This window comes from Narcine bancroftii, chromosome 2, assembly GCF_036971445.1.
Source record: "Narcine bancroftii isolate sNarBan1 chromosome 2, sNarBan1.hap1, whole genome shotgun sequence".
Lineage (NCBI taxonomy): Eukaryota > Metazoa > Chordata > Chondrichthyes > Torpediniformes > Narcinidae > Narcine > Narcine bancroftii.
Window position 1 is genome coordinate 14,569,132 of NC_091470.1, and position 25,245 is coordinate 14,594,376.

General features: G+C 43.7%; 1 protein-coding gene across 1 annotated transcript in view; it reads left to right on the forward strand.

The window, feature by feature from the left end:
- The first annotated feature begins 359 nt into the window (after window positions 1-359).
- The window catches only part of LOC138752843 (epithelial cell adhesion molecule-like), a 31,950-nt gene continuing 7,064 nt past the window's right edge, over window positions 360-25,245 (forward strand). Inside the window, 8 exon segments of the mRNA XM_069915466.1 lie at window positions 360-432; window positions 3,196-3,290; window positions 3,293-3,353; window positions 5,726-5,963; window positions 8,208-8,279; window positions 11,612-11,675; window positions 15,066-15,164; window positions 24,836-25,018. Coding sequence (XP_069771567.1) covers window positions 360-432; window positions 3,196-3,290; window positions 3,293-3,353; window positions 5,726-5,963; window positions 8,208-8,279; window positions 11,612-11,675; window positions 15,066-15,164; window positions 24,836-25,018 — 885 coding nt within the window.

Consider the following 25,245-nt stretch of genomic DNA (forward strand, 5'->3'; position numbering starts at 1 on the left):
AAAAAAATAAAAAAAAAAAGAAGAGCTCAGGCCCGAAACGTCGGCAATATATCTTTGTCTCCTCTGGCTGCTGTGAGACCGGCTAAGTTCCTCCAGCATCTTGATGTGTTTTGCCTACTGTGACCAACCATGATGTGGGGAGAGGGTGACTGACAGGACATCAGCACGAGTCTCACACAGGCCGGGCAGCTGGGTCCTCACTTGTGCCTCGAGGGCCGTTAAACATCAACCAGGTGGAATGCTGTTTCAACCTCCCTGCCGTCTGGAAGTGACAGTGTTCCACTTCCTGGCACTTTCCTAGGAGGGAGAGAGAGGTTCTGATTCTGCAGCGGGTCCAGAGTGAGAGAGGGAGAGACAACATGGGGAAAGGTGGCTGCCTGTTTGGAGTTGCAATGCTGCTGGGTTATGTTTGCACTGCTTCTGCTATACCAGGTAAGCCTGTGGAAGTAACTACCCCAGCAGAGTATTCGAGGGTGTCTGCGTCACCATGTTATCAAAGGGCACACCTGTCTGCACTCTGGCAGATGCGAGAGAATCAGTCAACTGGATAATCTATCTGGCATTCGGATAAATACAGTTACCAGAGGGGAAACGGTGTGGTGAATGGGAGTTCTCAACAGGTCAGCCGGTATCTACATAGAAGTCACCGTGTGCTAAGTTTTCATCGGACCAGGCAAAACAGTTGATTAAATTCTGCCTCTCCACAGATGCTGACTGTTATACCAAGCATTTCTGTTTCAACTGATTGGCCACATCTAGGATTCTGTGCACCATTTTAGTCCCTATATTGAGGGAAAGGAATGTTCTCGGAGGCGATAAAAACACAATGCTGGAGAAACTCGGCAGGTCAAGCAATGTATTTTACAGAGCAAAGATAAAAATACATAACCAACGTTTCAGACTTGAGCCCTTCATCCAGATAGGAGCAAAATGTAGGCAGGTACCTGAGACTCAACCTGTTCCCATATGTAAAAAAATTTAAAAGTGATTGCTGGAGAAACAAAGCAGGTCAAACCGATCCGGGCACCTACTGACATTTTCCCATACCTGGATGAAGGGCTCAAGCCTGAAAGGTTGGTTCTTTATCTTTGCTGTTTAAAGGACTCTGTTTGACCTGCTGAGTCTCTCCAGTGCTGTGTTTTCACTTCACCCACGGTGTCTGCGGACGTACACGTGGAGGCAGTTCAGCAGAGATGCGCTCGGTTGATAACCAACTTCAGAGAGATTCAATTATAAGAACACTTAACGTTTGTATTAATTGGAATTTAGGAGAAGGGGAGGGTCTTTTATTGAAACATTAAATTCTTGGAGGTACAAAGGTTAATATTTTCCAGAGTGGGGGTAACTGGAACGAGCTGCCAGAGGTGGGGACAGTTACAAAGCTCAGTTGACTTTTTGACAGGTACAGTAAAACCTCGTTAGAACGCGGTAGTTGGGGTCCACGATTTCATACCGTGTTTCAGCCGAGTTGTGGAACAGATGCATAAATGTCAGAGCGCCCACGGATAATCAAACCCAAACATTACCCAGTTTTTGAAGGATCCGCTATCTGTAACTAACAATGTCAATGAAAGAAAGCGAGCGCATTCATTTAATATAGGGATTCTGAATTTTAATCAACTTTTTTTTGTAGCGCTGAGGAGATTCTGAGCGATTGATGATGTGACTTCCAGCACCAGGGCTTTAGATAGTGATTCTTTATCATACTTGCGGTTAAATTGCAGTTAAATTTTCACAAGTTGAGCCAAACTAAAGAACATAATTAACGCTGCACTATTTGATCAAGCGCGGTGTCAAATAGGTGAGAGGTAAATCGATTTGTGATAATGGAGGTCATTTATGCAGATTAACACCTTCAAAGACTAAATTCAAGCTGAAAATATGCAAAATGTCAGTCAAACATATCTATTAAAAATAAGTATTTATAATTTCAAGTTGTTCCATTTGTCATCTTGATCAAAGAAAAGGATTTTTGAAGACAAAATGCATATCAATAATCTGTCAAACCCATCCTTTTTTCTGTCCATCTATCTTTTAAAATTTGCAAAGTTTGGGGTCCACAGACAACCGCACTATAAGCGATTCTGCGGATTAACGAATCGCGTTCTAACGAGGTTTCAGTGTACATAGATAGGAAAGGTAGAGGGAAGTGGGCTGAATGCAGGGAAATAGGACTAGCTTGGATCAGCATGGGCCAAAGGGCGTGTTTCCATGCTGTAAATGCCCATCTCTAAATAGTGACGGGGTGTTTCCCACTGGGAGAGATTGTAGGTCCAGAGGACATGATCCCAGATAAAGAGGTGCCCCTTTAGGATGATAATATCCTGCTTGGCCCAGTTGGTCTTTGCAATGCCTTTCCCAGCAGGTCGTGGAGGTTTGAATCCTGGAGTACACTGAAAGCTGAGGGGGATTGAGTAAGAAGATCAGTGTGATGTAAACGGAAGGGGGATGAGGAGAATGGGATGTGCTGTAATGTTGGCAGATCAGGCTGGAATGTTCCCTGTTCTAAGAGCAGAAAAGGCTGTTCCTTCAACTTAAGAATTTATTAGAGGGAGAGGAGTGGGGTAAGGGGAGAACAAGAGGCAGGGAGGGGGAAGAATGAGAAGCAGAGGGAGGGAGAGGGTGGGGTAAGGGGAGAACAAGAGGCAGGGAGTGGGGAGAATGAGAAGCAGAGGGAGGGAGAGGGTGGGGTAGCTGAGAATGAGGGGCAGAGGGAGAGAGGAATGGGTTAGGGGAAAATGAGGGGCGGGGAGAGGGTGGGATGGGTTAAGAGATCAAGGAGCAGAGGGAGGGGATAAGGGGAGAATGAGGGACAGAGGTGGTGGGGTAGGGGAGAACGAGTGGGGAGGAGTGGGGTTGGTTAGGGTAGAACAAGGGACAGGGGGATTGAGAGAGGTAAGGGGAGAATGAGGGGCAGAGGGAGAGTGGTAGGAAGAGAACAAGGGACAGGCTGGGGGCATGAGGCCGGGTGCAGGAGTGGATTGGGGGACATGGAGGAAGTGAGGTTAACCTAACCTATGACAGAGGGAGGCAGTGGGGGCGGGGGAGTGAGCTGTGGTGAGGGTGGATTTCATAATGGGGGTGTGGGAAGTTGCTGGCCACCGGTGTTGATTCCCTCCCCCCCACCTCCCCCTCCCCTCCCTCTCTCCCTTCTCCCTCTCTCACTTTCCCCCTTCCCCCCCCCCCCCCCGGTAGATGATGAGTGCCCTGATACTTCTCCTGCCCGTGAGAACTCTGAGTTCGACGAGGTGTGCAAGTTCAACTAGTACGTGACCTGTCATCTCAACCGCTGTGTGGAACGTGCGAGGCTGTTTTCCGTGGCCTTGACAACCTGACTGTGAACTGCAACCAGTGTGAGTCTCAGCCTCCCCTCTCCCCTTGTCCCCACCCTCACCTTTCCCTCGCCTTCCCTCTCCCTCCAATTCTGTCCCGCGGTCTTCAGTGGGGGTGGGTGGAGGTTTCGACGGGTGGGGGTGAGAATGGCAGCCTGTCCCAGCACGGATGAAGGAGTGGGGGCCAGTGAGCAGTCAGTGAATGAAGGCAGAGCCGGGTGCCAGCGATGGAAAGGCTGAACCTCGGTGGGGTGGTGCGCTTGTGTGTGACCTAAGTTACAAATACTAAATAAAAACGCACTGCTGGAGCAACTTGGCTGGCCAAACAGTCTCCGTTACTCAGCTAAGATAAAGGTACATAACCACCATTTTGAGGTTGAGTCCTTTCTTCATCAACGTATGGAGAAATGTCGGCAGGCGACCGAACAAACTGGTGGGGGAGGAGCTCAGCCCCACAGGCAGGACGTACTGGGTGGATAAGGGAGGGAGGTCACACCAGCAAATAGGGGCAGGAGGGACGGTTCTGTCAATGGAGAGGGAAATGGGTGGAGAGCTGGAAGAAAGAATTCTGCATCCCACACCCTTGCTCTTACGTCTGTCTACGTCCTCATATACTGTCCCACCGAGGCCATTCGTAAATTGGAGGAGCAACTGTTGATTTTCCGACTGGGCACTCTCCAACTGGATGGCATTAACATCGATTTCTCCGTTCTCTGCTCGCCCGCTCCCCGTTCTCCCTCCCTCCCCTTTCCCTCTGTCTTCATTTCTCCAGCTTTCCACCCTCTTCTCTCTCCATTCACACAGCCATCCCCCCCCCACCTGCTCGCTGACATGCCCGCCCTCCCTTATCCACCCATTACCTCCTGCCTTTGGGACCCTGCCCCTCCACTTTGTTCGGGAGTTTGTAGAAATATTTTCCATACCCTGCTGAAGGCCTCAAGGCCGAAATATTAGATCTGCATCTTTATCTTTGCTACATCAAGGACACTGTTCAACTGGCTGAGTTCCTCCATCACTGTGTTCTTACTTCAACCACAGTGTCTGTGGACTTGTGTGTTTTACTTCTTACAAATACTAAATGCTCCATATGCATGGAACAGTCCCTTCAGCCCAACCCATCCATGCTGACCAAGTTGGCATTCTGGGCTCATACCACTTGCCTGCGTTTTGCCTTGCCTCCATGTCCTTCCAGCCCTTTCCTCTGCACAGATGTCCTTTATGTTGAATGTTGGGATGATACCCATTACAACTTCCTCCGGCAGCTCATTCCCGATACCGACCACCCTCTGAGTGGAAATGTTGCCCCTTGGGTCCTCTCCCACCTTAAATGTATGCCCCTAGTTCTAGAATCATCTACCCTGGGAACAAGACAACAAGCGTTCACTTTATCCACGCCCCTTATGATTTTATAAATCTCTATAAGGTCACTCCTCAGCCGCCGAAATTCCAGGGAATAAAGACCCAGTCTGTCCTAATTCTCTCTTTCTCTCTCAAACCCTCTAGTGCTGGCAGCATTCTGGTGAATTTCTTCTGCACTCCTTCCAATTTATTGATGTCATTCCTATAGCTTTGTGGCCAGAACTCTGTGTGTGTGTGTGTGTGTGTGTGTGTGTGTGTGTGTGTGTGTGTGTGTGTGTGTGTGTGTGTGTGTGTGTGTGTGTGTGTGTGTGTGTGTGTGTGTGTGTGTGTGTGTAGACATGTTGGGGATTTTTAGCTAAGTGCCCATAATTTATAAAACCTAGTGACGCAGTGAACACAAGTTGCACAGTGATACATGAAAGAAATAAAACTGGAATTTGGTTCGTTGTGTAGGACTAGACATTAATATCCTTTATTGCACTCCTGAGACTTGCCTAGACTCTGCAGGGAAGGCAAATGAGTGGTGGCATCTTCTGGGTTATCAAGTGGGCTCCCTCCTTCCTCAGTTTCGCTGATAGACCCATGACACCTCGGGAAGGTTCAGCAGTGAAAGTATTCTGTAACCATTCCAAACTATTTATTTCAAATTTGTATGTATGTACGTGATTATTGTCTGTGTCTGTGGGGGGGGGGGGGTGTGTGTGTCTGAGTGTATTTGTATGCGTGTGTGTGTGTGTGTGTGTGTGTGTGTGTGTGTGTGTGTGTGTGTGTGTGTACACTGTAGTCCTGTGAAACACTGTTTTGTCTGGTTGTACAGATGATAATGACCTTGAGGCAGGTGCTGGAAGAGCTCACTAGTCAAGCAGCATCTGTGGGAAGTGTAACGTGCCTGTGTTTTGGGTCCGGGAGCCCTGCTCGGAAATGGCCCATTTCTCCTCCCACGGATGTTGGCAGTGTTTTTTGTTCTCCCTTTGAGAGAGGTGGAGGCGTTGACTCGAGACCGGCAAGTCATCGCTTCTTTTCCCTTTTCTCAGTGACGCCCAAATGCCGGCTGCTCCACCTGGAGATGCTGCACAAGAGCCAGACAGCGAGCCGGCTGCCAGGGGGCAGGAGGGCAGACGACGCATATGACCCCGAGTGCGAGAGGAACGGCACCTTCAAGGCCAAGCAGTGCGACGACTCCAACTTGTGCTGGTGTGTGGACAGCGCCGGGGTCAGGGTCACCGACAAGACGGCCGACAACCCCAAGTGCGGGCAGCTGGTCAGAGTCCAGTGAGTGTTACCCCTGGGGCTGAGGGAAGGCTAGCCAGAGGGACCAGCCCCCATTCTGGATGCCAGTGGGGTCACCCACCCTCCAGCACTGGATTCCCCTGTGCTGTGCCGAAGGCCATTGCCTTGCAACATCAGAGACCTGGTTTCGATCCCCACCTTGGCTGCTGCTTTCTGTGTGGAGTTTGCATATCCTCGGATGCCTGGTCGATGGGCTAATTTGGCTGCTGTAAATTCCGACAGCCATAGATTTAAAAAAAGATATATTTTTTAATATTTTATTTACAGCTTGGTAGAACCCAATTCTGGCCATTTAAACTCGTGCTGCCCAAATGAACTTACAACCTCCTACATTTTGGAGGGTGGGAGGAAACTGGAGCACTTGGAAGAAGCTCACACAGACACAGGGAGAACGTACAAACTCCTTACAGACAGTGCCAAATTAGAACCGGTGTCGCTGGTGCTGTAATAGAATCTTGCTAACTGCTACGCCCATCTGAGGGCTGCATGTAGAGAAGAAAATGGTATTGGAATGGTGCTTGGTGTTCAGCATGGGCTCGTTGGCCCAAATGGCCTTCTTCTATACTGCCTGCCATTTAGATCAGTTGGGGCTAGGAGCAGTGATCCCACGAATGGCCTCAGCAGAGTCATTGCAGGTCAACCAGCCCAACACCTCGGTGCCGACCAGGTCATCCGACCAGCGGTTCTGTGTGCCTGCGTTGGGCTCACCTATCCCCGAGCCTTCTTCATGCAATTGTCTAAATGTCTTTCAAGTGGTTGCACAGAGGTGGTTCTGGGTCACTGCAGCAAGAACCCAGCTGTGGGATTTCCTAGTACAGGTCTCGAATCACGGTCTGTGTCCATTTCCTGATCCGTAATTTGTCCAGACAGTGTTCCCATTTCCCCATCCCTCTTTATCGCCACTCAGAGAGGCCTGATGGGAGTTTACAGAATTAGGAGGCATTGATTGGATGGACTATAGGAATCTTTGCCAAGGTTAAAATGTCGCACGCAAGAGACCATGTCTTTAAGGTGACCTGAGGTGGGCAGTGGGAAATTTAAAGATGCGCAATGTTGCAGTATTCACAGCCTTTTTTCGACTATATCACCCCTCCCCCACCCCCCACCCCCAGGTCTAGGCTCAAAGTTTATGGGTCCCCTTCCCTGTGAAGCAGTCGAGTTTTGTTTTCTTCCGTACTTCTCTCCTACCGACTGCATAAAACACATTAATGTTACATGAGGTGAAAAGAAGGCTTTTAATGTGCTGCAGGCCTCGGGTTGGGGGTAGGGGTTGTTGGGGCCCTGTTGAGAGTGGCTGCTCTTGTGTGTGATATTTTGACTGCAGGCAAAAGATTCTGACTGTCCCACCCAATCAATGCCTAATGCCTTTCATAATGTTATAAACTTCTATCAGGCATCACTGGTTGGGGATAAGAGACGGGCCGGAGGAATGCAGAAACGGGAACACTGTCCTGAGTAAAACACGAAAGTCCGCAGACACCTTGGTTGAAGTAAAAACACGACGCTGGAGAAACTCAGCAGGTCGAACGGTGTCCTTTATGTAGCAAAGATAAAGATACATCACCAACGTTTCGGGCTGGAGCCCTTCATCAAGGTGTGAGCAGAATGTAGAACACTGTCTGGACAGGATTACAGATCAGGAAATTGGCACAGTCCGTGATTGGGATCTGTACTGGGGCAATCCCACGGTTGGGTTCTTGCTGCAGAGTTCCAGATGTGAAGGGGTAGAATCTGGACTGAACCACCACTTCAGTGAAACCACTTGGAAGACATTTAGATGGTTAGCGCAGCGGTGAGCGCAGTGATGTTACAGCGCCAGTGATTGGGTCCGGGGTTTGAATCCTGCGCTGTCTGTAGGGAGTTGAGATGTTCTCCCTGGGTCTGCGTGGGTTTTCCTGGAGGCTCCAGTTTCCTCCCACCATTCAAAACCTACTGGGGGGGTGAACAGGGAACTGTTGTAGATCAATTGGGTGTAATTTGGCTGCATGAGCTCGTGGGCCAAAAAGGCCTGTTAAAATTTAAAAATGCCTGAAGAAGGCTTTGGGAGATGTGGGCCGAACGCAGCCACATGGGGATCTGTCAGATGATCGGCACGGAGGTGTTGGGGTGAAGAGCCTTGTGCCTGTACTGTTCACCTTGCAATCCTGCCCCTGCCATTTATCCAGCGTGGGAGAAGAGCAGGTAATGAACGCTGTGTCACTCACCCCAGCTCTCTGCTCCCCGCAGCCTCATTCAGATAGATTTCAGCTTTAACGTCGAGTTTTTCTTCCTGAAGATGAAGGAGGCGGCTGTTCGCCGGTGAGTGCCTCGGGTTGGCAGGTGGGGGGGGGGGGTGGTGGTGGAGAAAGCTGATCAGGCTGCTGCCATTGACCTCAGTACCATTGTGCTAGGGTTTGGGAGAAGGTTGCAAGGCGTGAGTAAACGTTAACCAGTGTTCCTGCTGCAGCCCAGGCCTGGTGGGAATGGTGAATTTCATGCATCCCCTCCAGACTAGGATTTGTCATAATCTGGTAGACATTTCCAAAACAAAGTTTTCCCTCTATCTCATCCCTTCCAAAATATTCACTCCAATTTAAATTCCTCAGCTGCCGCGATGGGGTTTGAACTCTTATCTCTACCAGTCCAGTACTTTAACCCACTCTGCCTGATTAACTGGTGTATTGTTGGTTTCACTCTGCACAGATGTGGGCAGAGAAATGGCAGATGACGTTTAATCCTCCCAAAGGTGAGATGCTGCCCTTTGCAAGGACCCTCAGCAGCATTAGTGTCTGAGGGATCTGGGGATCGGGTCCAGAGCTGCTCGAATAGACAGCGTGGGAAGAAAGCCGTATGGCACACTTCCCTTCACTGGCTGGCATTGAGTGAGGGAGGAAAGATGGCATTGTGGAGCTATCATAGAAACATTGGTGCAGGAGTAGGACATTTGGCCCTTCAAGTCTACACCACCATTCAATATGATGATGGCTGATCAGTACCCGGTTCTTGCCTTCTCCCCATACCCCTTGATCCCCTTAGCCACAAGGGCCATATCTAACCTCCTCTTAAATATTGACAAGGAACTGGCCTCAACTACTCCCTTTGGCAAAGAATTCCACAGAACTACCACCCTCTGAGAGAAGAAATTTTTCCTCACCTCAGTCCAAAAAGATTTCCCCCTTATCCTTCAACTGTGACCCCTGGTATATGAAACTAGTTAGGGCTGCACTAGGAATACTGGTCGCCCCGTTACGGGAAGGATGTGGAGGTTTTGGGAAGGGTGCAAGATAGATTAACATGATAAGCAATAAAATCTCCAGAAGCTGTGATTGCAGTTTACACAAGTGCTGGAGAAACTTGTGCATGACTTGCTGTGTTTCTCCACGATTTTAGTGTTTTAAATTGCATTTTTTACAATGTATTTGCAGTACATTCTGGCCATTTCAACCTGCGCCCGTCCAATTACACCCATTTTGGAGCGTGGGAGGAAACTGGATCACCCGGGGAAAATCCACACAGACACAGGGAGAATGTGCAAACTCCTGACAGACAACACGGGATTCAAGTCCGATTTCTGGTGCTGTAATAGCTTTGCGCTAACCGCAATGGGGAAAGGTGAGACCAACTTGGCTTGTTCTCTCCGGAGCATCAGAGGCTGTGGGGAGACCTGGTAGAGGTTTTGGGCTGCACGGTTGGCGCCAAGCCTTTACAGTGACTGGACTGGGGTTTGAATCCTGCTCCATCTGTAAGGAGTTTGTCAAAGCTGGAGAAACCCAGCAGGTCAAATAGGGCACTATATATAACAAAGATAAAGAAGCATAACCAACATTTTGGGCTTGAGGGGAGGAGCGCAGTCCCAAAGACAGAAGGTAATAGGTGAAGAAGAGAGGGAGAGCACAGCAGCAAACAGGGGGGAAGAACACAGCAGCAAACAGGGGGGAGGAGGGATGGTTCTGGGAATAGAGAGGGAAGGGGATGGAGAGCTGGAGGAAAGGAGACAGGGAAAGGGAGGGAGGGAGAAAGTAGAGTAGGCGAGCAGAAACTGGAGAAGTCGGTGTTAATGCCATCCGGCTGGAGTGTTTATTCCTCCAATTTATGGGTAGTCTTGGTGGGACAATACTTGAGGCCATGGACAGACATTGATAAGGTGGACAGTCAGAGTCTTTGTCCCCAAAATTAAAAATGTCAGATGCTAGAGGGCTTGCATTTAAGGTGAAAGGGGGAGAGCTTGAAGGAGAAGTGAGGGTCAGGTTTTTATCTACATGGAGAGTGGTGGGTGCCTCGAACGGGGGTAGTGGTAGAAGCAGGTACAATAGTAACATTTTAGATAGACCCGTGAATATGCAGGAAATCGTGGGGTTGGATTATGTGCAGACAGCAGAGATTTAAGAGGACTTTAACTTGGCGTCATGTTTGGTGCAGCCATGTTCCTGTGCAGTACTGTTCCATGCACACCTGCGCTGAGCCTTGGTCATTCACTATGTAACTCCTCAGCACATCTTTTTTTAAAATTTTTTTTATTTTTCACACCATAAATCACATTAACCATGGTACACACTTTTTCCTTTTCACACATATACAGTGCCATTTTCTCCCCCCCCCCTCCCATCCCACCCTCCCTACCTCCCCCCTCCCGTCCATTTAAGGTACAAAATCTAGGATACATTAAACCAGTCAGACAATGTTGTCATTCAATAAAAATACACCAGAAATTCCACTGAGTCCATTCTTTTCATTTCCTTTTCCTTCCATTAACTTAGGTAGTGATTGTCCCCGGTAGGTTTTCGCTATTGTGTTTCATGTAAGGCTCCCATATTTGTTCGAATATTTCAATATTATTTCTTAAACTATATGTTATTTTTTCTAATGGAATACATTTATTCATTTCTGTATACCATTGTTGTATTTTCAAATTATCTTCCAATTTCCAGGTTGACATAATACATTTTTTTGCTATGGCTAGGGCTATCTTAACAAATCTTTTTTGTGCATCCTCCAAATCAATTCCAAATTCTTTGTTTTTTATGTTACTTAGGAGGAAGATCTCTGGATTCTTTGGTATATTGTTTTCTGTAATTTTATTTAATATTTGGTTTAGATCTTCCCAAAATTTTTCTACTTTCTCACATGTCCAGATTGCATGAATTGTTGTTCCCATTTCCTTTTTACAGCAAAAACATCTATCAGATACTGTTGGGTCCCATTTATTTAACTTTTGAGGTGTAATGTATAGTCTGTGTATCCAGTTATATTGTATCATACGTAACCTCGTATTTATTGTATTTCTCATCGTTGCAGAGCATAACTTCTCCCATGTTTCCTTCTTTATCTTTATATTTAAATCTTGTTCCCATTTTTGTTTAGTTTTACCATTTGTTTCCTCATTCTCCTTTTCTTGCAGTTTAATATACATATTTGTTATAAATCTTTTGATTATCATTGTATCTGTAATCACATATTCAAAGTTACTTCCCTCTGGCAAACTCAAACTGCTTCCTAATTTATCCTTCAAGTAGGATCTCAATTGGTAATACGCCAGCGCTTCCTCAGCACATCTTGAGGACAACTGCACCAGGTTGAATCCTCCATCTCAGCGGATCATTGAATGGCTACGGTTGGAAAGTCCGGACGTTCACCTGTTTCTTGTGTTTCAGGAAAGTGGCGATGAAACTGGTTAAAGAGTACACCCTCCAGGCAACCCAGATCCTGGAGATCAGGGCAAGTATCTGAGTCCTGTCTGGGGTGGGTGGGGGGGTTGTCCCATGGGTGGTGGGACAGTTCTCCCAGCCCACGTTTATTACTCCACTCACACCAGCAAAAGACGCTTCTGATTTGGAAGGTTGTACGTTTGAGGCCAGTTCCATAGAACATTACACACAGAAACAGGCCCCTTCGGCCCTTCTAGTCTGTGCCAAACCATTTTTTTGTCTAATCCCACTGACCTGCACCCAGTTCATAGCCCTCCATACCTCTCCCATGCATGTACCTGTCCAGAACCTTCTTAAATGTAAAAATTGAGCCCACATCCACCTCCTCAGCTGGCAGCTCATTCCACACTCCCACCACTCTCCCATTTCCCCCTCATGTCCCCCAAGCCTTTCCCTTAACCTATGTCCTCTGATTTGTATCACCATCTACCCTCAGTGGGGAAAAAAGCCTGTCTACATTTATTCATAACTTAAAACACCAATAATCAATCTCCCCTCATTCTTCTCCGCTCCAGGGAATAAAGTCCTAACCTATTTAACCTTTCCCTGTAACTCAGTTCCTGAAGTCCAGGAAACATCCCAGTAAATCCTCTCTGCCCTCTTTCTATCTTATTGATATCTTTCCTGTAGTTAGGTGACCAAAACTGCACACATTACTCCAAATTTGACCTCATCAATGCCTTACCATGACATCCCAACTCCAGGATTCTGAGCACTGTACTACTGCCCCCTCTGAGGTGCTGGATCCAGGGGGTGCAGGTGAATGTATCCCAAACCGTTGATCAGCAGGTGCAACAGGTAACCAGGAAGGTAAATGGGATGTTGACCTTAATTGCTAGAGGGATTGAATTTAAGAGCAGGGTACTGGTGAGGTTACACATGGAGTACTGAGAGCTATTCTGGTTTTCCTACTTGAGAAGAGATATACTGGGTTTGGAGACAGATTAGCTTAATGTTAATTCTAGTTATAAAGGGGTTACACTGGAATTTGGAAGAATGAGAGGGGATCTTATAGAAACATGTAAAATTATGAAAGGGGTGGATAAGGTAAAGGCAGGAAAATTGTTTCCACTGTAAGTGAGTCTATAACCAAGGGAATAGAGAGCAGTGAATGAATGGAATTCTCTGCCCAGGGAAGCAGTAAATTCTGTCTTGTTTAGAATACTGTATTTAAGACATAGTAAAATGGATTTTTGGATAAGGGAATTAATGTTATTGGGAAAAGACAAAACTGAGTCCACAGCCAGATCAGCCATAATCTTATTAAATTGACAGAACAGATGGCCGACTCCTGCTCCCATTTCTTACATTTTTATGGTGAAAATCCCTCTCCCCCGGGTAAAAGATCTGATGTCACCCATCGGAAACGACCCAGGTCCCAAGGCCCATGGCACAGAATGGAGTTATAAGGGGAGGTTGGGTAGATTGGGTTTCTTCTCATTGGATAAGGGCGGGCCTTACAGAGGTCGAAAAGTTATAGGGGCCATCGACAGGTCAGAGAGCTGGAAGCGTTTTTTTCCAGGACTGGTGTGTTAAGAACCAGAGGGCACAGATTTGAGTTGAGAGGGGAGAAGTTTTGAGGTTCAGGTTTTTCACGCAGAAGGTGGTGCATGTCTGGAAGGAGTTGCTGGAGGCAATGCTCTTGAATAGAAAGGGAATAGAGGGATTCAGGCCTTATGCAGCGTGGGCTTGGTCTTTTCTCCATGGAGCAACGGAGGATTAAGGGGGGGGGGGGTGACCTGATAGAGGTGTACAGGATGATGAGAGGCATTGATCGTGTGGATGGTCAGCAGTTTTCTGCTCATGACTGAAATGGCCAACGCGAGGGGTTAAGTTGTTCATGGTGGGTGCATGGAATGCGCTGCTGTGGCAGTGGTGATGGAGGCTGGTATAGTTCAAGAGACGATTAGATTGGTACAAAGAGTAGGGAGAAACGGAGGGGTATGCAGTAGGGAAATTGTAGGCAGTTGGTAGAGTAGGTTCTGCATCGCCACAACCAAAGGTCTCCACTGTGCTGTACATTTCTGTTCTATGGACGTGTTGAATCAAAGGGCCCGTTTCTGTATTATATGATTCCTGGTCACAATTTGCTTTTCTGCTACTCCACTGGTGACGGTCCTAAAAAGAGTGAGAGGTGATCTTATGGCAGAAGTCCCCGTTGAGATATTCCCACCGGTGGGCGAGACTCAAACGAGGGGGTCCTACTTGCAAGATCAAGGCAGTCTTTTAAAACGGAGGAGCGTAGAAATGTCTTCTTGTTGAGTTTGGAGACATTTTGGAATTCTCTATTCCCGAGGGTTGTGGAGGTAAATAGTTTTCTTTTGGGAAGATCAGGGAATGAAGGACTGGGGCAGAAGAAGGAGATGAGAGTGTATTGTCATACACATAAGCACAATGTACAAATGCACCAAAATTCTTTTTGCTGCAGCCAAACACGTACACATGGTGCACAACAATAAATATAAATTAATTTACAACAATATGCCAAAACAGAGAAAGGGACAACACATATAAATAGAGATTCATAGTCACAGTTAATGAAGAAAACAAGTGCCAGATATTTAAGCAATCCTGGAATTTACGATATGGGGAGATTCAAATCAAGTTTATCGTCATCTGATTGTACAAGTACAATGCAACAAAACAGTGCTCTCTGGACCTCAGTGCAGACACACAACCAGACATAACACACATACAGACAAACAATGCATATGCAGGACAAGTATTTCATCAATACAAATAAATTAAAAAATATTGTTTCATGAATGAGTCCCAGATGGTGAGTGTGAGCAGTTCCTTTGGGCGTTCACCATTCTCACTGCCCGTGGGAAGAAGCTGATCCTCAGCCTGGTGGGGCTGGCTCCTGTATCTCTTCCCTGATGGGAGAAGCTGAAAGATGCTGTGTGCGGGGTGGAAGGGGTCCTCAATGATTTTGTGCCCCCTCTTCAGACGATGATCCCGGAAGATCACGTCAATAGGTGTGGTGGGGGGGGGGGTGGTGAGACCCCAATGATCATCTCTGTCACTCTTATGGTCCTGTGGATTTGCCTCTGATCCATTTCTCTGCCAGCACGCTCTCGATAAAGCTCCTTTAGGAGGTTGACATAATGGTGGATGGTTCAAGACCCTGATAGCAGTTGGAAAAAATCCATTCTTGGACCTAGAGATGCTGAACCTCAGGCACTTTCTGCCTGATGGTAGCAGTGAGAAGTTGTGACCAGGGTGCTGTGGAGGTCCTTCATGATGTTGTCTGCCTTCTTGGCGAGGGCTGCTGTAGATCAGTTAAGACTGAATGATGAGGCAGGCTGAAGTGACCTGTTCCAGTTCCTACTTGTGCACATCCTCAACTTCACCTGCCCTGCAGAACTGATGGCCTCCAACTCTCTCCCCTCGGTCGCAGGTCCGCGAGCTGTCCAGAGAAATCTGCATCCGGCTTGGAGAGAATGGGACAAATGATCCTGCTGTCATCTCCACCGTGGCTTATTACATTGAGAAGGATGTGAGTATACTTTCTACTCTGCTAAACTCTCCTGCCTTTATTAGTACCTCAGTGACTTGTCTCAACCATTCCAGCATGGGCAAGATCCATTCCCCCAATGTGAATGGGTGAACCAATTTCCCCAGAGCTGGTAACCAGAAGATATAGGTTTAATGAGAGATTTAACAGGCGCCGAAGGGGAAACTTTTTGTTTACACAGAGGGTGGTAGGTGTATGGAGTGAAAGATGAAGTCTGCAGATGCTGTGACTGTAGTCAAAACACAAATGCCGGAGGAACTCAGCAGGTCTCACAGTGTCCATATATAACTGACGTTTCACGCCTGAGCCTTTCCTCAAAATGTGTGTGAAAAATGTCAAGCGTCTGAATTAAAGACTGGGGGAAGAAAGGGTGAAGAATTGAGGCAGGTATATTGCAAGTTTTAAGAAAATATTGGACAGGTACATGGATAGGATGGGTTTTGTGGGCCAAATGCAGGCAGGTGGGTGGGACATTTTGGCAGCGTGGGCAATTTGGACCAAAGGACTTGTTATCATTCTGTGGCTCTCGAGTCCATTATGGATGTTGTCAGTCTGCTCCCTTTGATTCCAATGTTGGAATATTAGGTTTGCTTTATGTGCCCATCAACTTTTTATTTTTTATTTTTTAAATTTTTTATTTTTCACACCATAAATCACATTAGCCATGATATACACTTTTTCTTTTTCACACATATACAGTGACTTTTTCTCCCCCCCCTCCCTCCTCCCAAGCCACCCCCCACCCCCCCCTCTCATCCATTTTAGGTATACAATCTTGGTTGCATTAAACCAGTCAGACAATGTTGTCATTCAACAAAAATACACCAGAAATTCTACTGAGTCCATTCTTTTCTTTCCTTCTCCTTCCATCAACTTAGGTAATGTTTGTCCCCGGTAGGTTTTCGCTATTGTATTTAATGTAAGGCTCCCATATTTGTTCGAATATTTCAATATTATTTCTTAAACTATATGTTATTTTTTCTAATGGAATACATTTATTCATTTCTATATACCATTGTTGTATTTTCAAATTATCTTCCAGTTTCCAGGTTGACATAATACATTTTTTTGCTACGGCTAGGGCTATCTTAACAAATCTTTTTTGTGCATCCTCCAAATCAATTCCAAATTCTTTGTTTTTTATGTTACTTAGGAGAAAGATCTCTGGATTCTTTGGTATATTGTTTTCTGTTATTTTATTTAATATCTGATTGAGATCATCCCAAAATTTTTCTACTCTCTCACATGTCCAGATTGCATGAATTGTTGTTCCCATTTCTTTTTTACATCGAAAACATCTATCAGATACTGTTGGGTCCCATTTATTTAACTTTTGCGGTGTAATGTATAGTCTGTGTAACCAATTATATTGTATCATACGTAGCCTCGTATTTATTGTATTTCTCATCGTTCCAGAACATAATTTCTCCCATGTTTCCTTTTTTATCTTTATATTTAAATCTTGTTCCCATTTTTGTTTAGTTTTACCATTTGTTTCCTCATTCTCCTTTTCTTGCAGTTTAATATACATATTTGTTATAAATCTTTTGATTAACATTGTATCTGTAATCTTCCCTCTGGTAAACTCAAATTGCTTTCTAATTTATCCTTCAAGTAGGATCTCAGTTGGTAATATGCCAGCGCTGTATCTCCAGTTATATTGTACTTATCTCTCATTTGTTCAAAGGATAAGAATCTACTTCCTGAAAAACAATTTTCTATTCTTTTAATCCCTTTTTTTTCCCATTCTCTAAAGGAAAGGTTATCTATTGTAAAAGGGAGTAGCTTATTTTGCGTCAATATTAGTTTTGGTAATTGATAATTTGTTTTATTTCTTTCTACATGAATCTTCTTCCAAATATTGAGGAAATGATGTAATACTGGAGAAGTTCTATGTTGTACCAATTTTTCATCCCATTTATATAATATGTGTTCAGGTATCTTTTCCCCTATTTTATCTAATTCTAATCTCGTCCAGTCTGGTTTTTCCCTTGTTTGATAAAAATCTGATAGGTATCTTAATTGTGCGGCTCTATAATAATTTTTAAAGTTTGGCAATTGTAAGCCTCCTTGTTTATACCATTCTGTTAATTTATCTAGTGCTATCCTCGGTTTCCCCCCTCTCCATAAAAATTTCCTTATTATTTTCTTTAACTCTTTGAAGAATTTTTCTGTCAGTTGTATTGGCAATGCCTGAAATAAGTATAGTATCCTTGGAAAAATGTTCATTTTAATACAGTTTATCCTTCCTATCAGTGTTAGTGGTAGCTCTTTCCAATGCTCTAAATCGTCCTGTAATTTTTTCATTAGTGGATTGTAATTGAGTTTATATAATTGGCCTAGATTTTTGTTTATTTGTACACCTAGGTATCTTATTGCCTGCATTTGCCATCTGAATGGAGATTCCTTCTTAAATTTTGAGAAATCCGCATTATTCATAGGCATTGCTTCACTTTTATTTACATTTATTTTGTAACCCGACACTTCTCCATATTCCTTCAATTTCTTATATAATTCTTTTATTGATATTTCTGGTTCTGTTAAGTACACTATAACATCATCCGCAAATAGACTGATTTTATATTCCCTGTCTTTTATTTTTATTCCTTTTATATTATTATCTATTCTTATCAATTCTGCTAGTGGTTCTATAGCTAACGCAAACAATAAAGGTGATAGTGGGCATCCCTGCCGCGTTGACCTGCTTAAGTTAAATTGCTTTGATACATGTCCATTTACTGTCACTTTCGCTAACGGTCCCTTATATAATGCTTTAATCCAATTAATATACTTCTCCGGTAAACTGAATTTTTGCAATACTTTGAACAAATAATTCCATTCTACTCTGTCGAAGGCCTTCTCTGCGTCTAAAGCAACTGCTACTGCAGGTGCTTTATTTCCTTCTACTGCATGAATTAAGTTAATGAATTTACAAATATTGTCTGTTGTGCGTCTTTTTTTGATAAATCCAGTTTGGTCTAAATTTACCATTTTCGGTACCTGTTCTGCTAATCTGTTTGCTAATAGTTTAGCTATTATCTTATAATCTGTGTTTAGCAAAGATATTGGTCTATATGACGCTGGTGAGAGTGGATCTTTCCCTTGTTTTAGTATTACTGTAATTATTGCTGTTTTACATGAATCTGGTAAGCTTTGTGTTTCATCAATCTGGTTGATTACATCCAGGAGGGGCGGAATTAATAAGTCTTTAAATGTTTTGTAGAATTCTATTGGAAATCCATCCTCTCCTGGTGTCTTATTATTTGGTAATTTTTTTATTATCTCTTGTATTTCTACTGTTCCAAATGGTTCTGTTAATTTATTTTGTTCCTCTATTTGTAGTTTTGGTAGTTCAATTTTAGTCAAAAATTCATCTATTTTCCCTTCTTTCCCTTCGTTTTCAGTTCAAAATTCATATATTTTAATGCCAGGAGTATTGTAAAAAAGGTGGATGAGCTGAAGGTGTGGATTGATACTTGGAAGTATGATGTGGTAGCGATTAGTGAGACATGGTTGTAGGAGGGATGTGATTGGCAACTGAATATCCCTGGGTTTCGTTGTTTTAGGTGTGATAGAGTCGGAGGGGCAAGAGGAGGTGGGGTTGCATTGCTTGTCAGGGAAAATATTACAGCGGTGCCTAGGAAGGATAGATTAGAGGGCACATCCACGGAGGCTATTTGGGTGGAACTGAGGAGTAGGAAAGGAGAGGTTACACTTGTAGGGGTGTATTATAGACCACCCGGAGGGGACCGAGACCTAGAGGAGCAAATCTGTAGGGAGATAGTAGATATTTGTGATAAGCACAGGGTTGTAATTATGGGAGATTTTAATTTTCCACATATAGATTGGGAAACACATTCTGTGAAAGGAATGGATGGGTTAGAGTTTGTGAAATGTGTGCAAGATAGTTTTTTACAACAATATGTAGAGGAGAAGGAGCAGTGTTAGATCTACTGTTGGCAAATGGGATGGGTCAAGTGACGGAGGTTAGTGTTGGCGAGCACTTCGGGTCCAGTGATCATAATGCCATCAGCTTCAATGTCATTATGGAAAGAGAGAAATCAGGACCAAGGATTGAGGTTTTTGATTGGGGAAAAGCTAGATTTGAGGAGATGCGAAAGGACTTGCAGGGTGTGCATTGGGACAATTTGTTTTATGGGCAGGATGTAGTAGAGAGATGGAAGTCTTTTAAAGATCAGATTTTGTGAGTGCAAAAGCTTTATGTTCCTGTTAGGTTAAAAGGAGGGGCAAAAGGTTTGAGAGAGCCGTGGTTTTCAAGGAATATTGGAAACTTGGTTCGAAGAAAAAGGGAGGCGTACATTAGATATAAGAAGCATGGAGTTAAGGAGATGTTTGAAAGATACATTGAATGTAAGAGGAATCTTAAGAGAGGAATTAGGAAAACTAAAAGAAGGTACGAGAAAACTATGGCAAGCAGGGTGAAAACTAATCCAAAAGAGTTCTACAAATATGTTAATGGTAAGAGGAAAGCTAGAGACAAAATTGGTCCCTTAGAAAATCAGAGTGGAAAACTGTGTGTGGAACCTAGAGAAATGGGGGAGATATTGAACAGTTTCTTTTCTTCGGTATTCACTAAGGAGAAGGATATTGGGAGATGTGGGATAAAAAAAGCAAATTGGGTAAATATGGGGAATATAGAGATTACAAAAGGTGTAGTTTTAAGGCTTTTGAAGAATATAAAGGTGGATAAGTCTCCGGGACCAGACGGGATCTTCCCCAGGACATTGAGAGAAGTGAAGGAGGAAATAGCAGAGGCTCTGGCGGTAATTTTTCAAATGTCATTAGATATGGTGATAGTGCCGGAGGATTGGCGCATTGCGCATGTGGTTCCGTTATTTAAAAAGGGTTCAAGGAGGAAGCCTGGCAACTATCGGCCTGTAAGTTTGACGTCTGTGGTAGGTAAATTAATGGAGAAAATTCTTAGAGATAGTACTTATAAACATCTGGATAGACAGGGTCTGATCAGGAGCACTCAACATGGATTTGTGGGAGGAAGGTCATGTTTGACCAATCTGATTGAATTTTTTGAAGAGGTGACTAGGAATGTGGATGAGGGTAGCGCAGTGGATGTTGTCTATATGGACTTCAGTAAGGCCTTCGATAAGGTACCACATGGAAGGTTAGTTAGGAAGGTGCAGTCTTTAGGTATAAATTTTAAGATAGTCAAATGGATTGAACATTGGCTGAAAGGGAGAGGCCAGAGAGTGGTAGTGGATAATTGTCTGTCAGGTTGGAGGCCGGTGACCACTGGTGTGCCTCAAGGATCTGTATTGGGCCCATTGTTGTTCGTTATATACATTAATGATCTAGATGATGGGGTGGTGAATTGGATTAGTAAATATGCAGATGATACTAAGATAGGTGGAATAGTGGATAATGAAGAAGGTTTTCAAGGATTGCAGAGGGATTTGGGCTGCTTAGAAAAGTGGGCTGAAAAATGGCAGATGGAATTTAATGCTGATAAGTGTGAGGTGCTTCATTTTGGTAAGAAGAATCAGAACAGGACATATGTGGTAAATGGGAGAGCATTGAGGAATACAGAAGAGCAGAAAGATTTAGGAGTAACGGTACATCGTTCCCTGAAGGTAGAAACTCACGTGAATAGGGTGGTGAAGAAGGCTTTTAGTATGCTGGCCTTTATCAATCATTGCATGGAATATAGGAGTTGGGAGGTGATGTTGAGATTGTATAAGACGTTGGTGCGGCCTAATTTGGAGTTCTGTGTGCAGTTCTGGTCGCCTAATTATAGGAAGGATATAAACAGAGTGGAGAGAGTGCAGAGAAGGTTTACCAGAATGTTGCCTGGGTTTAAGCATCTGGAGTATGGGGAGAGATTGGACAGATTGGGTCTTTATTCTTTGGAGCGTAGAAGGTTGAGAGGGTATTTGATAGAAGTATTTAAGATTATGAAAGGGATAGACAGAATGGATGTGGATAGACTATTTCCGTTAAGAGGAGGAAAGATTAAAACAAGAGGACATGAGTTAAGAATTAAGGGGCAGAGGTTTAGAGGTAACATGAGGGGGAACTTCTTTACTCAGAGAGTGGTAGCTGTGTGGAATGATCTTCTGGGAGAAATAGTGGCGGTGGAGTCAATTGTATTATTTAAGAAAAGGTTGGACAGGTATATGGATGAGAAGAAGATGGAGGGTTATGGGCATTGTGCAGGGAGGTGGGACTAGAAAGGGGTGTTTGGTTCGGTGCGGACTAGAAGGGCCTAATGGCCTGTTTCCCTGCTGTAATTGTTATGTTATATGTTATGTTATAATTGTTCATAGAATTCTCTAAAGTTTTCCTTAATTTCTTTTGGATTATATGTAATTTGTTTGTCTTTTTTCCTTGATGCCAATACCATTTTCTTAGCTTGTTCTGTCTTAAGCTGCCATGCTAGGATTTTGTGCGTTTTTTCCCCTAGTTCATAATATTTCTGTTTTGTCTTCATTATATTCTTCTCTACCTTATATGTTTGTAATGTTTCATATTTTATTTTTTTATGCGCCAATTCTCTTCTTTTAGTAATATCTTCCTTCATTGCTAATTTTTTTTCTATGTTTACTATTTCCCTTTCCAACTGCTGTTTCCTGATTATAGTCCTTCTTCATCTTGGTTACATAACTTGCCCTCTAATGAATGCTTTCATTGCATCCCATAGTATAAACGTATCTTCCACTGATTCCGTATTTACTTCAAAATACATTTTTAATTGTTTTTCAATAAATTCTCTAAAATCCTGTCTTTTAAGTAGCATGGGGTTTAATCTCCATCTATACATTCTTGGAGGGATGTCCTCTAGCTTTACTGTCAATATTAAGGGTGAAAGATCCGATAGTATTCTCGCTTTATATTCTGTTTTTCTTACTCTATCCTGCATACTAGCTGATAACAAAAATAGGTCTATTCTTGAGTATGTTTTATGTCTAGCCGAGTAGTATGAGTATTCCTTTTCTTTTGGGTTTTGTTTCCTCCATATATCCAAAAGTTTCATTTCTTGCATTGATTTAATTATAAATTTGGTTACTTTGTTCTTTCTGTTAATTGGATCCAAATTCAGGTTGAAATCCCCTCCTATTAGTATGTTCCCTTGCGTATTAGCTACCTTCAAAAAGATATCTTGCATAAACTTTTGATCTTCTTCGTTAGGTGAATATACATTAAGTAGATTCCAAAACTCCAAAAATATCTGACATTTTATCATAACATATCTCCCTGCTGGATCTATTATTTCCTCTTCTATTTTAAATGGCACATTTTTACTAATTAATATAGCCACTCCTCTTGCTTTTGAATTATACGATGCTGCTGTTACATGTCCTACCCAATCTCTCTTTAATTTCTTGTGCTCCAATTCAGTTAAGTGTGTTTCTTGAACAAATGCTATATCAATTTTTTCCTTTTTCAGTAAATTTAGTAGTTTCTTCCTTTTAATTTGGTTATGTATTCCATTAATATTTAAAGTCATATAGTTCAGCGTAACCATTTTATACTTTGTTTATCTTCTCTTTCCGTTTTTCCATCATTACCTTTCCTCCTTTTCCATTTCTGTTTTCTTATTTTCAACTCTTTATAAGACAACATTCCTACAACATCCAACATTTTCCTTATTCTCCTATTTATATCTTCTTTATCCCCAATCTCCCCTTCCCCTCCTGAGTTGTCCTTTATCCCTTGTCGGACAACCACATCTCCCCTCTCCATTTGGGTTTGCGAATCCACTCGCAAGCGTCAACTGATTTTGCAGTGACCGCTATTTCCCCCCACCCAGCCCCCCCCAGAAAAGATTTCACTTTTCATATGTAACAAAGGTCACTCTTTTTATTCCCTCCTTATTCTCTCTATTCCATTACCTTCCCTTATTAATTCTTGTCTATACTATCTATATTTTCCTCTAAGTACAGATACATTCACGTATGCACATTGTATCTATTCACTCTTATACCTCTTTACCCACATACATATCAATCGTGATCATTTTTACTCTCTTTACCCGTCTTCATCCCTCAGTCTATTTTTGTAATTGTTCTGCAAATTTTCGTGCTTCTTCTGGGTCCGAGAATAGTCTGTTTTGTTGTCCTGGAATAAATATTTTCAATACCGCTGGATGCTTTAGTATAAATTTATACCCTTTCTTCCATAAAATCGCCTTTGCTGTATTGAACTCTTTTCTCTTCTTGAGGAGTTCAAAACTTATATCTGGATAAATGAAGATTTTTTGCCCTTTATACTCCAGTGGTTTGTTGCCCTCTCTTACTTTTTCCATTGTCTTCTCCAGTACCTTTTCTCTTGTAGTATATCTTAGGAATTTTACTACAATAGATCTTGGTTTTTGTTGTGGTTGTGGTTTAGAGGCCAATACTCTATGTGCCCTTTCTATTTCCATTTCTTGCTGGACATCCTAGGGTCTTAGGGATCCAATCTTTTATAAACTCCCTCATATTCTTGCCTTCTTCATCTTCCTTAAGGCCCACTATCTTTATGTTATTTCTTCTGTTATAATTTTCCATTATATCTATTTTTTGAGCTAGTAGTTCTTGTGTCTCTTTAGTTTTTTTATTAGATTCCTCCAATTTCTTTTTTAAGTCTTCTACCTCCATTTCTGCTGCTACTGCCCGTTCTTCCATCTTGTCCATTTTCTTTCCCATTTCTGTTAAGGTCATATCTATTTTATTCATTTTCTCTTCTGTGTTGTTTATTCTTCTTCTTAAATCATTAAATTCCTGTGTTTGCCATTCTTTAAATGACTCCATGTATCCTCTAACAAGAGCAAGTATATCCTTTACCTTGCCTTTCCCTTTATTTATTTCACTGTATTCTTCCTCTTCTTCTTCCTCTGGGTTGGCCATCTGTTGTTTCTTTGTTGCCCTTTCCTTCTCTTCTTTCTTGTTTCCATTGTCTTCTGTGGTCTCTTCTTGCTGCAGGTGTTCTGCAGCTGTCGTTGCCGGCTGTGGAGATCGACTCCCCAGCTGGTCCCCCCTCCCGTCAGTGTGTTTTTTTTTCATGCGCGGTTGCGCACTTTTACTCGGCTCAGCGAGCCATTTTTGTAGTCCACTATCTACCGACCTGAGAGAGCGGGTTTCTCTCTCCACCGCGGGCCTCTTCGAACAGGTAAGGCCTTCTCCTTCTTCCTCCGTTGTCTTCTCTTCCTCTCTTCTTACCGTTGCTTTCGATTTTTCTTTTTTTGTCGCCATCTTCTTTCCACCTTTATACTCACTTTTCTTTAACTTTTATTTCTGTGCCTTTGTGTTTTCCTTTGTTTTTCCCGACTTTTCTGGAGAGGGCTGGAGTTCACCGTCCGGCCACTACTCCATCACGTGACTCCTCCCATGTGCCCATCAACTTGATGGGCTGAAAGGCCTCCTTTATTCAAAGGATCTTTGGAAATGTGGGAGCCACTTTGCAACTCTGATTGCAGTCAGGTCATCACTCATTCTACTCCGCTCCCACCCCCTTGAGACATCACTTGTTTCTCTCTCCACAGAGGCTATCTGACCTGTTGGGTGTTCCTCACCTTTTCTGGTCTTATTTCCATCATCTGCAGGGTTTTTTTTTTGGGGGGAGGTGGGAGAGAGGGTGATTTTCACAGCCAATGTTTGGATGGCAAGGTTGAGCTCAATGCAAATATCTGATCCCGGCAGCTGAAGACGAACACGTTTGGCCTGGAAGTGGATGGGAAGAGGTTGCTGGTGGAGAGGGAGTCTGTCCAGGTCTGGTTCTTTGACAATGAGGCTCCACGGATCACCATGAAGACCATCTCACCAGGCTTTGCTGCCATCATTATTGTGGTCGCACTGGCTCTCCTCACTGGGATTGCTCGGTATGTAAGTACATTTCCCCTAGAACGGGGAAAACTGTTCTTATCAACACAGGCTTCCTCAGTTAAAGTGCGAGCTCAAGAAGGGAGAATAACATCACATTGTCATTTGCTCTCTATCAGAGATATTCCCTTTATTTTACCACCAATTAAACTTCCACCATTGATGGGCTGCAACAAAAAAAGGGTGTTGCCACGAGTGGAGGGCTTGTGTTGTACGGAGAGACCGGTTCG